The 17548-nt window shown below is 38.8% G+C and overlaps 1 protein-coding gene across 7 annotated transcripts in view; it reads left to right on the plus strand.

Annotated features, from left to right (window-relative positions):
* OGDHL (oxoglutarate dehydrogenase L) overlaps positions 1-17548 on the plus strand; it is a 57971-nt gene that overhangs the window by 2172 nt on the left and 38251 nt on the right. For 5 of the 7 annotated variants that reach the window (XR_014694793.1, XR_014694794.1, XM_084525322.1 and 2 more), the window contains exons 2-4: positions 3865-4099; positions 9709-9888; positions 15655-15757. Coding sequence is in view for 5 of the 7 variants with exons in the window: in XM_084525322.1 (XP_084381448.1) it covers positions 3893-4099; positions 9709-9888; positions 15655-15757 (490 nt within the window). In the remaining 2 variants the exon portion in view is untranslated. Of the gene's footprint in view, positions 1-82; positions 103-122; positions 172-3864; positions 4100-9708; positions 9889-15654; positions 15758-17548 lie in introns of those variants that run through there. The other 2 variants (XM_084525323.1, XM_084525321.1) reach the window with 2 other exon arrangements.

Below are 17548 nucleotides of genomic sequence, written 5' to 3' on the forward strand. Positions count from 1 at the left end.
GAGGGGCCGCGGGGTCCGGGGGAAGGGGGCGGGGGGCGTGGCCTGCGCGCGGCGGCCCCGCCCCGCCGCGACCTCCGTGCGCGCGCGGCTCACGTGACGCAGGTAACGGTCCCCGCCCGGCCCCGCCCTCCCCTCCCCTCCCTCAGCGCGGCCCGGGCCCGGGCCGGCCAGGTCGGTTAGCGGCGGGGCGGGGCGGGGGGCGCCGGGGCCGGGAGCTGCGGCCGGGCGGGGGGCGGCGCGGGGGTGCCGGGGGCAGCCTGCTGAGGGGGGGGGGCGCTCCACGGTTAAACGCCGGCCGGGTGGTTGGGCCCGAGGGGCTGAGGTGAGAGGAGAGAAATCCAGGCACCAGCCCGGTGCCGCGCCCTGCACCCGGGGCGCAGCAGCCCCCTGGGCCGCGCCGAGCTGGCAGCAGCCTGGGTGGTGTCAGGAACCGTGTGGCGGCAGGGGTAGGGGGGTGATCGTCCCCCTGTACTCGGCTCTGGTGAGGCCGCACCTCGAGTACTGTGTTCAGTTTTGGGCCCCTCGCTACAAGGACATGGAGGGGCTGGAGCGAGTCCAGAGAAGGGCGACAAAGCTGGTACAAGGTCTAGAGCACAAGTCTGCTGAGGAGCGGCTGAGGGAGCTGGGCTTGTTGAGCCTGGAGAAGGAGAGGCTCAGGGGAGACCTTATTGCTCTCTATGACTGCCTCAAAGGAGGCTGTCCCGGGGTGGAGGTTGGTTTCCTCCCAAGCAATGTGTGATAGGACAAGAGGTAACGGCCTCAAGTTGCACCAGGGGAGGTTTAGGTTGGGTAACAGGAAACATTTCTTCACAGAAAGGTCCGTGCAACACTGAGAAAGGCTGCCCAGGTGGTTGAGTCACCATCCTTGGAGGTATTCAAAAGACATGTGGGTGTGGTACTTAGGGATGTGGTTTAGTGATAGACTTGGCAGCGCAAGGTTAACAGTTGTACGTGGTGATCATGGAGGCTTTTTCCAACCTAAATGATTCTGTGGTTCTATGAACACATAGCCTGTAAGCTTCCTCCCATTCATTTTTTTGGATGGAGAGCTGTGCACCTTTATACAGTGTGGTGCCATGGCTGAAATGAAAAGCACTTAGCATGTGGAGTTACATATTCCTGAAGCAGCCTTATTTGATAAAACTATTCCGTGCCCCTCTAGTTTCAGTGATCTGTTGCAGCTTTTGGAGATGCTTCCAAAAGATACTAGCCTTCACAACATATTTATATTTAATGTGATCTTGAAAAAAGCTGGACAAACACTTTGTTATCAGATTTGTTTTCTTTTTCATGTGCTTCTACACCCTCCAGAAACCTAGCTAGAACAATTCCCACAACTGTCTATGACATTGGGTCACATCCAGACTTGAGGGTGCCAGGGTGAAAGCTAGCTCATATTGTGAGATACACATCTAGTACTGCAGAACAGCTGTAGAGATTTTCACCTGCTTAGGGCTTTCATTTACTTCCAACATGGTAAAGGTGCTTTGGTGCGTTAAATATCAGGTATTTGTTCTGCTTCATTGCTTCTTTCTTATTTATTAGATCTCCGGTAGAGGTTTAATTAATATCTTCCTTTAGGTTGTTTCTTGCTCAGCTTGTAGTCTTGCCAATCACTGTTTTCATTTCAGGGGTTGATTTAGGAAGCGTAGCAGAGTGAACGATTCTACCTATTTCTGCTTTCTGGCTGCTGTCTTGTGTACTGATTTTTGACTGACAGTCTGAAGGCTGAGTAGGCTGGAATGGTCTGTGATCATGCTGGTGGTCTCCAGTTCGATTAGCTGCTGACAGCTGCACTAAACGGCGGCATGTGCAAGAGAAGGAAGTAAGAAAAAGTCAGTTTCATTGAGTGAAATGAATCCGTAGTTTAAATCTGACTGGAATTACACGATTGTCAGCTTTGTCCTTTTTATTTTCATATCTGCGTATAAACTGAGTCATTAATTTTCCATCAGATGGGAATAGTGTCTGTGATAACAGTTTTCTTCACCTGTGATCTTTATATCTTCACAGGAATGATGTAGTGCGTATCTGCTCTTGTAGGTGACGTGTTCAGTAGTTGTACCTCGAAGTGTGGTTCTGACCCCATTTCAGAATTCAGATGGAATTTGGAGGAAGTGACTGGTACACTTACAAGCTCTTCGTTTCTAGTATATATTATGTCATATGCGTAATTTGCATCCATTTTCAAATCTCCAAAATTCTTACTTTCCTATACATTTTTCGTTGAGTGCTAGAAAGATCTACACATCTGCCAGGCAAGCATTTTAGCACAAAGGAACGTGAAATTACATGTGCTTGAGAAGTTTGTCACTGTAGTATGATAAGGAACAAATCTGCACCCCCTGAGGTATGTGTGCAGATGTTTGGTGGCAGACGGTGGGATTCACATGGGATAAGATCTGCGCAGTAAGAATCTCTAGCAGAATGGGCACAGGTACAGAGGCCATGTGACATATCAGCTCTTACTGTTCGAGCACATTGCAATGCTACTAAGTTGTGTGAAATTATGTCATGTGTCTGTAGTGGCTTTAGTGCAATTATGTCTTAGAGAGAATGATGTATGTAGACAATACATTTTTAAGTCTGTTGTCCCAGTTGCTCTGAGCTGTTGCAGGCTTTATTCTGGTTTCAAACCAGTGCTGATGGTATTTATCTCCCTGTGGTTGACTAGGAGCCCTAATCATAGGCAACGTGTTGGGACAGGAGGAAGTCAATGTTGTAATAAACTTTAGATCTGTAAAATGGGAAATGACAAGTGAATACAGGTAGACAGGAAATAATGCTGATGTGTAGAGGATCTAGCATACTAGTAGCCTAACCCTTGCCAGTTGGCTGAAAACACCAAGTGGAGAGAGAAGAGCACGTGGTTTTGAGGTGGTTTTTGTTTGTTTGTTTAAAGGAGGGTTGCATACTGCTTTATATGATTTTGGTGATACTTCCTTGGGGAATAATTTCCAGGTATCTGGGCACCATGGAGAATGTGAAAAGAATAATTTCTTTTCACATTGCTGTTATTCTTTTGCAATTTTAGCATCTTCAGCGTTAGGATTAGACTATTTTTGGTCTGTCAGTAAGCTATGTGTGTTCTTTTTATTCTCAAGGGAAGCTTTGATTCCCTTTGCTAGTCAGCATTTCCAAGATTCACACCCTTTTTTTCTTTTAATTGTGTTCCAAGTTATAAGGGAATCTGCTTTTTTGTTAAAAAGTTGGTAAGAGGTCATTAAAAGGATGGGTTAAATGTTGCGAGTTAGGAGAGAAAATGGAACTGAGCCTTATCTTAAGGTAACACCAATTCATGTCAATATGAAGGCTTAACTAGCACTCATTATTGGTAGTATTTAATTATTTTGTTAGCATCATTGCATGTGGCCTAACTTAATGGCAGTAGGCTTTTTTCAGCCACTGTATTTGTGATTGGAACTGTTTGTTGAAGCAACCCCAGTTTGGCTTCCTAAAAGGTCACATCTTTTTTCAGCTGCGCAACAGCAGCTGCAGTTGCCAGGAGCTCTGGAGAAGTCAATGATTAGCAGGGCCGTTTGTTCACAGGGAACCTGGGCTCTGGGGGCACGCAGCACGAGCGGTGTCGTGATTGCCTTAGAAATCAGGCTGATGTGATCACTTACAGGACCTGTGAGGTGAACTGCGTTGCGTGGGGATGGCCAGCAGCAGGTCCACTGCTTTTCGTGTAGCTCAGCCGTCAGCCATGGAATGGCCTCTCTCCTGAAGATAAATAACTTCCTGCCTAGGCCTGAGATCTGTTGAAGAGCACTCCAGCCATAAACTTCAGCTTTCACAGTGAGACTGAATGCCTCTGAAATTCATTTGCTGTTTTTCGTATTTTTTTGTGTGTCTTATTAATAGGCTTGGATCTTCTGTCAAATAAACAACCATGAGTCATCTGAAGTTGTTTGCGGCTACGGTGAAGTGGCATGGCATTAAACTTCTGCGAAAGCAAGATATAGCCAGAAGGGTGTTTTTACATGACCAACAGTATGTTTCATCAGGAACCTCAGAACCGTTCCTGAGTGGGAGTAATTCGAATTATGTGGAGGAAATGTATTATGCGTGGCTTGAAAACCCCAAAAGTGTACATAAGGTAAGTCTAAAACTTAACTGTAAATGATGCTATTAGGTTAAGAGTGGAATTGATTTTCCTGTTTTTAACTTGTGTTATAAAAACTCCAGAAAGAAAGTCTTGTGCAAAATGAAAACTGTGAAACTAATTTCCTACATATTGATTGTTCTAAGATGTGATATTGCAGTAAAAAAAAAAAAAAAAGTACAGAGGAGCCATGGGTATGGTGACCTCAGCTGAAAGAATGAGAAGTCCACACTAGACTCAGAAACTTTCAGCATTCTTCCATGGAAAGGCTGTTAAAGCAGATAGATAAGTAATTAATAACACCCTGAAGAAGATCCAAGAAGTAAAAATACTTTTATTTTTTTTTTTTTCATAATGGGGTTATATCAGTGAGTATGTTATAATAAAATGGCGTATGTTGGTGTTGGTACTTCTAAACTGTCTTAAGTGAACTGTACAATCATCTTCTTAGCTAACAGCAAGTTGTAACCTTAAAACTGAACCTGAAATTGTCAGAAAAGCATTCTTAATTATCTTGAGAAGTGAATTCTTCTGTCTCTCTCCAGGCTACTTCAGTGGTTTGCGTTTTTTTTGATGATGTTATTGCTAAATTCCTATCTTAAGAGCAAAATATATGGAGTTGTTTATTTGTTTAACAAGCTTTCTGCTGACAAGCAAGGCTCTCTTATGGTGATACATGTATATTAACTTAGGTGGTTGATGAGAAGTCTGATCAATTCTGAAACAGACGAGCCATTTTCTGTAGAAGCATTGTGAATTGTGTCCAAAATGTTTTGCCAAATTGGTTGTGTGTTTCTTTATTCTTGAGGGACATATATCAAAATGCCACTTAGAATTTGTTGCTCTAAGTCTGATAATCTGTCTAGAGAGTGAGGAAGTGACTCATGTTCAGGAGAAAAAAGGGAACCAAAAGTAGCAGTTTGGAAACTTTTTTTCTGGATGCTGTGTATGATCTTAGCTCTGTTGGGAGGTGGCAAACCCAGCAGCGACTCTGAAGACAAGGTAGTACATTGTGTGAATGCATAGATTTAATTTGAGATGCCCTCAGCAGCTGTTGGTGTTCCATATTGATTTTAGCCTTTGTTTTGTGAGTGCGCTGGATAAACTCACGCACAAATGCTGTGCAGGGTGACGTCTCCGTTTTAGGTTGCATCAGCTTGTGTCAGCTTCCTGTCCCTTAGGAGGAAGGAACATGCTTGTTCAGACCCCTTGCAGCAGAGCACCTTCTGCAGCGGCGAGGTTCCCCTGGCATTGCGAGGCTGAGCTGAGCCCTGCCGGAGCTGCCCATGGTGCTGAAGGGCTCGGCCCTCCTCAAGCACCTCGCGTTAAGGAGCAGGTCCTGGGAGCCCAGCAGCTCACTTTTCTCATGCTCAGGGATGGGTGGAAGTGCTAAAATCCCACCAAAAGGCTCTCCGGCTTGTCTGGTGGTCTTCCATCACCTCATCCCGAAGGTGGCAGTTCGTATGTTGAACAGCAACTGATAAATTGTTGGGAACAGACAGACAGATGTGCTGGTGGAATAGGTTGTGGCTTAGGGAGTGGATCCCCACTGATTCAGGATGCATTTTAAAAATGTGTGAATTCTTTTCCAGGTTTAGTGTGCGTAAGGTAATTAGAGCAGTAATGAATTGAAGTAAACTCACTGTTTGACAGGTTTTTGAGGCTTAAAAGGATATGATTGATGGGTACCATCAATGCCTTTACAGCTATTTTTCCTTAAATAATTGTTTGTTTGTTTGTTTGTTTCAGTTGGGTGGGGGAGGAGAACAGTGTTGTGATCATCTTTTTTTTTCTTTGTTTCATCAGTAAAATTAATTTTAAATTTCTTGAAAACCACAGTATTTCATCAGGTAAAAACTAAGTTATCCACCCCCCCAAATTTTTGTTGACAGAAATTGTTTAATTTGGCCTTTAAAAAGAAAAAAAAAAAAAAAGGTAAAAATATTGAGAACTGCAGTCGCTCTCTTTTCTTAAAAATAAGGAAAATGTGTGCTGTAGCTGTATGACGCTAGTTGAGGTTGTTGTTTTGTCATTCTGCTATGGAAAGCAGTGGAGGCGTTGGAAAACAATGTCAGAGACACCAGCAGCTTGTTTGGTGTTGGTTATGGTTATCACTAATAATTTGGATCTCTCTGCAGGCCACTAATATTTCATTGTTCTGTCCAGTGTGTCCTGCATTGCTCAGAGACCCAGTTTGTGCTAGGCTTTTAGACATTACTTTTTCTTTCCTCTTTTTCCTCATGTTTTTTTCCTCATGAATATCTCCTTATCAGTGGGGATGTACCTCCTTGTTGTTAATGAGATGAAAAAGCTTTATTTTTTTTCTGGGCTTTTAAAATGACGCTCTATCCATTTTTACTTAGAAACTGCAATTAATCAAGGCTATTCAAATTATTCCCCTCTCAGAAGAATCGATTAGGCATGTCTTCCCATGTATGCTTACTTAAAGCTACTGTTTGAACTATGGCTATCACATGGAAATAACCACATTCAGTGCTACTATTGGCGCTTTTCCTAAGAATGTCTCCTTTCTTTATATACTGTGGTTGTATGTCTAGGATATACATTTTTTTCCATGGGAGCTTTTATTCCTCGTGTAAATCAGTTCCTGGTGACTTCCTGCTCTTCCTTGTCTTTTGAATTTTCCTATTCTTAAAGCAGCTAAAACAACAATCAGAATAAAATGATGCGGGCTTTGAGAAAGGCATCATTATTTCTGCTTGAATTGTGGCGTCAGGGCCATAGATCATAAGGGAGAAGCTTGACAAGGCTCAGTTATTACTATCACAAGATTAATTACAAAACTGCATGGCTGGATATTGAGTACATAATGGCTACCATTTTATCCTGTATGCAGCTGCTCTACAATGAGTGTGTAATCACTTCCTTGTTGTATGTACTTGGAAAAAAGGTGGGCTTTTTTGGTTTGATAAGTTTGATTTGCGGTTGATAAGTATTACAATGTTACTAGAAAAAAAAATCATCCAGATAACTAATATGTTGCTTGTTACACTAAATGTAACACTTTTTATTAAATGAGTAGAATATTGCCACTTAATCACTTGAATTGTATTAATTGGGAAATTAGAATCGTGGCTAACTACAAAAAAAAAAAAAAAAAAAAAAAAAGAAAAAACCACACGAACGGGGCAATGTATCATGTATCACTACATTTTTTTTTTTTTTTTTTCACAGATGTGTTTTTCTTTTATTAGCCTCCTCTACCATTTTTTAAAGAACTTGACTAATTTAGTTGAGAAGCTCTAGGTTTGCTGTGAGACCAAGTTTGTCTTCTGGCTGTTCAGTAACTTGGCAAATGCTGTTGCCAAAGACTGACATTGATACACAAGACTTGAAGACTATAATCTGGTATCAGTCTTGAAAGACACTGCAGAAATTTTTAAAGGCTTTGATGGATGTGTGTCTAGAAAAAACTAATTTTCTGTAGCCAAATGATATATTTTCCCTCCCCTCTGATTAAATGTCAAGCCGGCTCAACAAATCAATAAGTTCAAAAATGCAATAGGAAGAAATAGTGTGGGTTCCTTCTGTCCTGGCTGGCTGCATCTTCAGGTGTAAACACTTGAAGGTATTTCTTTGTATTTGTGAGTTTGCATGAAGAAAGGATCCTCTGCATGTTCTTGAACGGGTAGCCTGTTGGGCAAGTCTCCCTGGGTTTAGTTAGCAACTGTCTCAGTAGACCACTTGTTTAATATTCCTTTTTTTTTTTTTTTTTTTTTTTTTTTGTGGGACTGCGCTGTGATAACTTTTAAATCTGAATGAAAAGGATGAAAAGTTTTTTGTTTTTTTGTTTTTTTTTTTTTTTTTAAATATGATCATCCTTGCACGCGTGTATATGATGGTTCGAAAAGTTGAGGAAGGAACCTTAAGATAAACAAAACATATTTCTTAGTAAAACTTTGCATGAATGCCAAATGTCAGATTTGTCACAGTTTAAAATGTGTGTTTGGAACCTATTAATTTAATGAAAGTTAATAACCGTGTATTGCCAAAGTAATTCCTGCAGTTTAAGTAGTCTTATTTGTAACACAAAGGTCTTGTGTCTGCTTACCACATTCTTGGGGCTGCAAACTCCCAGATGAGATGCTGTATAGGCATGGAGTAAAAATATGGTTCTTAACAGACAGTAAGAGGGAATACCAGGGGCAATACATCTACGCTAACAGTCTTGTAGGCCACTTATACCATGTTCTGTAAATTCAGTCGTCTAATCTGTGGTTGGTGATGTGTCAAGTGAAGAAGAAAATACGAAATAAGCGTAAGTGATAAGGGGTGAAGAATGAAGTCTTCAGTCATATGTCTGGAACTGACCACCAGCATGTTCTGCCTTGATTTGCCAAGGCATATAAAATTAGGCTGTGTTTAGATCAAGTCTGAATAAGAGAAGTGTGATTAATTACATATGTTTAGCGTATTCGTAGCAATGCAGCTTAATGACAAACCAAAAGAGGTGTCTTTAAAGAGTTTTTCTCTGGCATTGGACACATGTTCACGATGAAATTCTTGCATACAGGTTCGGTGTCCCCCCAGCTTCTACAACCTAAGCTTGGAAGATTGGGTGAGGCTTTGCTCTTGTAGGCTGGCCCCCTCGTAGTGTTCCTGAATGCCTTGAAGCTTGTAGAAATTTCTGTAAGAAGACTATTTATTAATGAAAATAAAATTTTATGAATACTTTTCTGTTGTGTAATTAGTATTACACTACAGAATACACAAAGGAATCAAAACAATGAATATTTTAAGTGGCTTGTGTAAAAGTATAGAAGGGAAGGATTTTCTGCTTGTTGTAATTCAGTTTCTGTAATGTGTATTCTCCTGAAGTTAGGACCTGCAACTGAAACCAGGGCCATAATTTCTTTTGTAGTAAGGTATCCTGAGCTAGTCAGGAGAGCATTGTAGACCACAAGCCTCCCTCAGCACAGCTGTAATTGCTTTTCAACAATTTTTTCAAGAAAGGCCCTTATGGACAGATTTGGAGTTAGCATATTCATTGAGTATCTTGAAGTATCATGAATTCTTTTAAGTATCATTACAGGAATGGATTAATTTCATTTATTAGGGTTTTCAGTTTTATAGGCCTGATAGCTCTTTACCAGCCAGCGTACTTATTATACCCATTACTGGTTGCTTGAATAAACATATCAGTTAAAAAGAGCTGTGTGAATGAATAATGTACCAAGATGATTTGCTGGAGAGCAAAATGTGCTGGAGAGTTTTCTACTGAACAAGCTCAGTGTAAGAGATCAGACAAAAAAGTTTGTGTGTAAATAAAAATATGCAGTTGCTACAGAGGTGTGGAGCATATCATGTGTAGGAGCTGGACTCCATGATCCTTGTGGGTGTCTTCCAACTCGGTATATTCTCTTCTGTTTTATGTCATTGCTTATGATGTTACAGAGACAGTCAGGACATACAGACCTTTCATCTTGTGTTGAATTTATGCTCTCCTGTTGCTGGCTATTAGTCGTGCTTAATACTGTAATGCAGTGAGGTATGATTTCCAGCTTGAAGCTGATGCATTTGATGGAACTTTATTTGAAGTAATAAGTCTTCTTCCTTCCTTTCTCCTCTGTACACATGTCCAGTCCTGGGATTTGTTTTTCCGCAATGCTAATGCTGGCCAAGCATACGATCCCCATCTACCAGATCAGTTGGAAAGAAAGGCATCATTTCTTCAGAGCCATGGCCTGGCCCAGACACCAAGTAAAGCTGAAAAACTTGTTGAAGATCATCTTGCTGTGCAGTCTTTGATACGAGCATACCAAGTAAGTGTACTTTGGGCTGGAGGTGGGAGGTTCTCTCCTTGGCAAACAACATTTTTCTTTCTTTTAAGGTTCTTGTTTGTCCTCTGATCTTAATTTCTGTCTATTAGGATTTTTTTTTCTTTCTGACTTAGTAAGACACTTGACTAAGTTGGAATGCTAAGTAGTAATTACCTGAAGTAATTTTCCTTCATATGAAGAGAATTGTCCTGGATGTGGTGGTACTAATGGATGTCCTGATGTGTGCAATGAAATAAGAACTTTTCCCACTCTTCAGCTGCAAACCTTTTAATGATCCAAATCTCTCCTCACCTCTGGGGAAGCTGTTACAGGTCTAAATGCTTCAGTCTTTCTGTACGACAGGAGGAAATGTGCTTTCCTTCTCATAGTGTGAATTTTGAGGTTTTTGACTTGAGCAGGATTATAAGTAAAAAGAGAGAGAAGTAGTAATTAATTAAACAGAGATTGAATTTTGGGAGGCTGAAAGTACTGAGTTTGGGTCAGCTTTGATAATTTCTCGTAGAAAAGATATTCATCAAAACTGACTGTTTCACACAGATATTTTTTTTTTTTAACCCTTTTCCTAAATTAAGAAATTAAGTGTAATTTCATTTTTTCCTCTAAAAGGAAAAGGATTCTGGAAATGCTACAGTAGTTTTGGATAGATGTTTTCTAAATGTAAAACAAGATTAAGCATTTTTATTTGGACTTGTGTTTAATATCTTAAATTCAATAAGGGCTTGAAAACAGTGTGAAACAAACAAATAAACAAAACCCCAAACCTATAGATGTGTGTTGAGCAGAATATTCCAGTTTGATTTTTAAATGTATTTTTGTTGCCTTTTTTAAAAAAAAAAAAAATTAAAAAAAATTTGTAACTTCTCGAGAAGTTAGCTACAGTTTGACTTGAACAGATCTGTTCTTCTCAACACTACGAATTTTATCTCCTGCTTGCTATGATGGAGGAACAGAAAATGAATGCTGGTTTTTTTTTGTTTTTTTTTTTTTTTTTTAATAAACATCTTGCCTTTCTGCATACATTGCCTTGTCACTGTTGATTCAAATATGAACCCTGCTAATGCAGCTGTTGGAGAGGTATGTTGTTGGAGAAAGACTTGTGAATACAGACAAAACAGGAAATGCAGTTTGAAATATCTGTGCAGTAAACTACTTCAGCCCATTCACTTTTGCTTGGAGTAAAATTTTGTTGAAGAATCAGAGAAAATTAGAGAACATTGACCTGCTTTGACAGCATTTACTTGGAATTGTGTTGTTTTGTTTCCCTTGTTTGAAAAAGTGTGTTATATGACTCAAGTGATGGAATAGAAATGTCCCTATAAATGGCAGGCACCTATGTGTCTGTGACAAACAATGAAAGAGGATTACCTAAGACAACTGTCTGTTTTTAAAAGGTATTTAATACCCTCTAAATTCAGCGTTGAAGGGATTAGATCAATTTGTGACCTTCCTTTGCCTGATAATGAAATGAAACTGAGAAAGATACAGAATTTTCATTTCTCAAACCTGTCAGTGTTTTATGGTTTTTGTGGTAAACTGCTTTGTGGTCTGTTGAGCAGGTCTCCTGGAAAGGCAGTTAATCTACTGCTTTCTCTAAATCAGAGCACGGGATGCAATGAAAGAGGGATTTCCAGTGAAATGTGCGTGCTTGACAAAAATGAGCTTAGACACTAAAATGACTCTAAATTAAATGCTTTGGTTCTTCTTTTCTGAAGTAGATTTTCTTTTTGGAATCTATGTCTAAAAAGCATGAACAGTGTATTAGAATGGTGTCTCTGACTACTGCCTCTGCTTTGATGCGTTGTGACTTGCTGAAGTGTTTATTAAATGGGTGGCTGTTTTGACACATTTAACGATAATGACATTTTAATTTGAAGCTGAATCAGGTTTAGGGTTTAAAGTTCTGTATCAATGCAAAACACTCATGGATTTTGTTTGATATTTGGAGCAAATATTTGAAGTCTGTGGCCCAGCAATTCTTGGGACTTTTTCCATTTTGGCTGAAATTCTTTGAAAAAAATAAACTTGGCACTAGCTCAAAAGTGTACCTGTTTTTGTCCTGTTTCCATTTTAGTAATGTGGGGAGTTCTTTTTGTGGTTTTGAGAGAGCATCATTATCAGTGCTGGCTCAAGGGGTTTTTGGCTTGGTCCTTCAGAGTTTGTGAATCCTTTGACCCTGCATATGGCACATTTGTATTTTGCTGTTATTGATTTAACTCTTAAAATGTAAAACAAATACAATTAAAATACAAATACTTTTAACATCTCTGCTAAATATTAACTAATTAAGATATTACATTTATCCTTCACATTATATTAGAAAGGGTTTATCTTTTCCTTTTCCTATCTGTAGCAAAGGATCTCATGTTCAAATTGACTGTCTTCTTAAACTGTGTTTTCATAAAATAATACAGAATAAGACTAATTAGTCTTGTAGCACTTGTAGACTGTGTAGTATGGTAGATCAGGGGTAATTTTTCTTAAAATTTCTCTTTTCTTTTAAGTTACAACAAAAATTGCAGGAGTAGCCATATCCATTTGACTTTCTCTTTTTTATGTTTGTAAACAGTGCTTCTTAGCACTGTGGTTGATGAAATAGTACAGAAAGCCTTCTGGAGGTGTGAAGGATTGTATAGTGTCTTCTGAAGTGATGTGTACGTCAGGATAATAGGAGGCAAACACTTCAACTCTAACTAAAAGTGTTAAACTGAAAAAAAAATGTCTTTATGACTTTTGTTAGTTGGAAAAAAAAATAAAATCACATTAAATTTAAAAACATTAAAATTGTCCTCAGTGCACTAACCGTTGCAATGGCCTTCAAAATGATAACTTCGTTTACAAGACATTACTAATTTTTGTTCTTGTTACACATTAATTTCTAGTAACTGATTTGTTTTCAGATTAGTAATGTATTTCTCTTCACGTTAAAAGATCCCTCAACCCAGGAGGAGAGTTAAAAAACAAAAACCAAACCAAAATTTGTTTGCTCTGAAACAAGAAAAATAATGAAACTTTTTTTTGCCAAGATCTGCAAATTGCTTTACAAATGATGAATCAAAGTGCAGTGTGGTACAGTACTGTAAATTTAATTTGATGACTACAGTTACGGTATATAGAATATACATTATATAGGTTTTGGTTTTGTTGCTGTCTCGTAAATCAAGTCAAGAGCAAATTGAGCCAGCGTTGTGGTTTAACCCAGCAAGCAGCTGGGCAGCTGTGACCAGCTTGGGCCAGCTGACCTGGCTGTGTCCCCTCTCAGCTCTGCAGTACCACCAGCCTCCTCGCTGGCAGGGCAGCATGAGGAGCTGAAAAGTGACCCTTGGCTCTGTGCAAGCACTGCTCTGCACCAACTAAAACATCCGCGTGTTATCAGCATTGTTCTCAACATTGTCCTTGGTTCTCAGTGTTCTACATGGTCCTGAATCCAAAACACAGCGCCATGCCGTCTACTGGGAAGAAAACCAACTCTATCTCAGCTAAAACCAGGACAGCCAGTTTTAAATACTGTCAGTTGTGATGGCACATTATTCTTATGAACCAAAGGATGAGGATGCAGCTGTCTATAGAAGTATATTGTGTGTAATTTTCATTAAGTACTTATGCACTAGAAAAATACAAACCTTTTTGCTTGGGAGCATAGACGTGTATAAAATTTGTGGTATATGTAGTTTTTTTTTTTTTTTTTTTTTTTTCCTATGGGCAAATCATGGCAGGGCATGGGGAACCTTTCCAGAACAGTATCATTGTAGTAACAGTCTCTAAATATTTTTACCTTTGCATCACTTTATCATCTCCCAGATATTTGTAATCTCTCCAGGACTAGTGATCAGAAGTCTCTTGTAGATGATGAATCTCACATGTGGCAGTTTTGACACTCTTACTTTAGGCCTTTTCTTGTTTTGTTAATTTTTAAAAATACCCCTTCTCTTCCAGGGTTGATAAATTTAACCCATCTTGCAATGATGTTTTTTTTTTTTTTTTTTTTTTTCATCCTTTTGGTTTCCTTGAGGTCCCACTTATTATGGGTAATAATGACTGTTCTGCAATCAGAGTATGAGCTCTGTTGTGTAGCTTGTTTGTAGGTGGGTAGAAAAGAAGACAGCTATGATTTTCCCCATCCTGTACTACTGAATTAATACCTCTCTTTGTATTGTGTGTATTGTATTAGGCACATGCTAGAAAACTAGATTATTGTATACATTTTCATTATAATGGAGTGTCTAGTGTTAGCTTACCAGTTATCTGTTGCCAAATTGTTAAGTTTCCCATTTTGGAGTGCTGTTATTAAAAAGTAACTTGATATTGTGGGAAATACTGTGCTTTACTTAAAGATCTGACTGCTCCTGGCATGTAACATGGCACAGCGCTTTACTGATTTGCTCTTTTGGGTTTTGGCGTTCTTGCTAATCCTCGTCTTCCTGCTAATACTGCGCAGCAGATGTAGCTTAGGGAGGTGAATTCTTTCCTGTTGATGATGCTTGAGACAGAACTGTTTGCTTAGTTCCAGTCAGATAGACTTTGTGCTGCTGTAAACAATGAGGTGGCACAGATGTTGCCATGGGCATCATTTGGCCTGTCAGAGCTTTATTGCTGGTGATTCATGAGATGCAAAGAATCTGAGGCCAGACTGAATTTACACGTCTGGTGGTTCTACAAAAGATGCCTTAGTTTGGTTTGTTTGCTTATGAGTGGAAGGGATTTTGTTGGGAACTTTCCTGCAAATGTAGAATATCTGAATAGGGTTTTTGTAAGTCACTTGTAAATGAGCCACGCTTTAATCACTCTTTATTACTTAGTGATGTAATTATTATTATTATTATTAATATTGCAGTGTATTAATATTTTTCCCAGAGACAATTAGAATACTTAGTGTGAATGAAAATCTATCCAGGTGATCTGAACTTTGTCCTTAAAAAGAAAAGTAATAAGGAGAAAACAGTAATATGTTCATTAAAAAAAAACTTTCAGTGAGCTAATTTGGTACATTCGATTCACGTGTAAGAGACATTGCATAAAACAAAAAACTTGTGTGGCTCTATTGAACCAATTAGTTATTTCTTCAGCAATGTCACACATTAATATAATGCACTAATCTATAGCAACTTGTGGCACGTGTTGACACCAGTATTTTTGCTAACACAGAGTGTGTTCCTTGATGTCTTGAATATCATTCGTATGGTAGATGAAATTACCAAAATTCCTTGAATGAAAATAGATGCTGCTATGTGATATGGAGCCAGGCTCATGAAGACTGATCCATTCAATTCCAATAGAAATTTCTTTTTCATCAATCCATGTTTTAGGTCAGCAATGCCATATTTTGGTATTCTGCAGCTGCTGAAAAAAGGATTCAGACAAAAATACAAAATGACAGAAATAGCAAATGATTTATAGACTAGTCATCTTTTCTTAATTTTACCCAGAGATTTAGATTTTACCATCTTTAGCAGTTTCTTTACTTAGATTTCAGTGTAATTTTACTTTAAATTGTGTGCCAGACACACTAAAACTTGCATCCTAATGTATAGTAAACAGCTATTAATAGAAATAGTGTACATATCCTGAGATATAATGCTTATTTTGTGTTCTTAGGGGGAAAAAATGCAAATCTGACTCTCACTTGACTTTAGTAGTGCTTGCTTATTTTGACTTCATGGCCTATCTACATACTTTGGAGAGATATTGGTGACTTTTTGTCTGACTTTCATTAGCATGTTTTTTCTTTTTCTCTTACTTCCTTTTTTTCAGATCCGTGGCCATCATGTCGCTCAGCTAGATCCTCTTGGGATTCTGGATGCAGACTTGGATTCATTTGTTCCATCTGACTTAATCACTACAATCGATAAACTTGGTGAGTACACTGTATGCCTTATTATTTGCAATAGTTACTTGTTTTTTTTGTCTCCTGGGTTGAAGTGATTAAAGCAGACATTTCAGGGAGGCTTCTACATTTTCTGCTTGATGATATCACAGAGTAGTTCTTTGTGCCTCTGTAAGGAGGCTCAGGTTTCAGGATGATGGAATTTTTACTCCAAAAGCAAAGTTAAGGTTCCCGTGAATTCACCTTCTCATCAATAATGATTATAAGCACAACATAAAAAAGGAAGTCCTCTTTTTTTTTAACCACACCAGACATTATTACTAATCAGTACAGAAGGCCAAGATTCTGGTGTTCTAAATTGCTTTCATATCCTTTATGCTTGATACTTGTTTTGACTGGGGACATACGTAGGCTAATCAATATGGAAAAAAAAACAACAATAAGCAAAATTGTGGCTTGAGGGAACTTGGTAGTAGTTCTATGCCAAAGTTGGATTCTAGCCTCTGCTACTTATCCCTTCTGTTAGACTTTGAGAAGTCTGAAGTTTTCATGAGGAAAACATGAAAACTGTAGAATTCTTGAATTGTATGTAATCCAACAGTGAGCATTTTAGTTTGCTGCTGGAAGAATATACTACACTGGGATCTGCATTTGCAAGGGGTTTTCTGGTTGGTAAGAGGATATTTCTTTGAGGAATTGTTCTGATCGTTTTTTTTGTTCCAGCTCTATTTCAATAAAGAAATGTCTGATTTTCCTCTACTTTTTAATCCACCTGGTTTGCTTAAAATGGGGTATTCTACTTGCTAAGGACAGTGAATCAATTTTTCTTTGATATGTAGGGAAGCTCTTTGGATCTTACATAAAACATAGTGCAAGCAGTAGATAAAACAAGTTCTGCTTAGTTTTACTTTAAGTACATCTACGGCCTCTTTGCTTCTGTTCTTTCTATTTCTGGTTGTAGGAAAGAAGCAGTTCTGACCTTTGATTGTTCAAAGGCACTAGTAGAGTGCGTAAGTCTTTAAGGGCAGAGGTGCTTTCACAAATCAAGGTTCACTTTGAAGTTTATCAGTTTTAATTAAAGGGAAGTACTTACTAGAAAACACAACAGAGTTTACTAACTAAAAATAATTTGTTCTGATCATGGGTAATTGTTGGAAAGTCAGTACAAATTTCTTTACGTTTTGCAGACAGCTTAGTGCAGTGTTGTGACTGACCAAAAAGGATCATGCTGAAGGCGTTGTGAGCACCAGAAAAATGTGCTGGAACTAAATGATTTGGGAGGGATGTGCCTCAGAGTGTGGTAACTGAAGTGACATTTCACTTTGTGAGGGGAAACAGTTGCTAACCTAGTCTTGGAACAGGAGGAAAAAAAAAATGAGGGAAAAAAAAAAAAGTATTTCAAATGCTGTCTGACACAAAAATCCGTGAATGTTCCAGGCAGAAAACTTGTGAAAGGCCTCTGATAGTCCAGAAAGTATTTTAGTGGTGTTTTTTTTTTTTTTTTTTTTTTTTTTTTTTAATTTTCCTTGTCTCATTTTCTGGTTTGTTCTTCTAGAAACTTCATGGTAGGCAGTTTATTCTGAGAGTTTCTTTTAAAATGCATCTAGTTACAGCTGTACCTACCAAATAAGTGGTTCAATTTCTAGAATTGCTTTTAGTAGCTTTTTTTAGTTGCTTTTAGGATTTCAGTAAGATTGTATCTCTTTAAACATGAAGTGATGCTTCCATAAATATGCAGTGCTATGGTATGAAGCACAGATGTTCTGTGTGCGCCTGCATGTGTTCTGTTTTTTGCATGACACAGCATGAGGAGCCTGTGAA

This window comes from Aythya ferina (genome assembly GCF_964211825.1).
Source record: "Aythya ferina genome assembly, chromosome: 7".
Classification (NCBI taxonomy): Eukaryota; Metazoa; Chordata; class Aves; order Anseriformes; family Anatidae; genus Aythya; species Aythya ferina.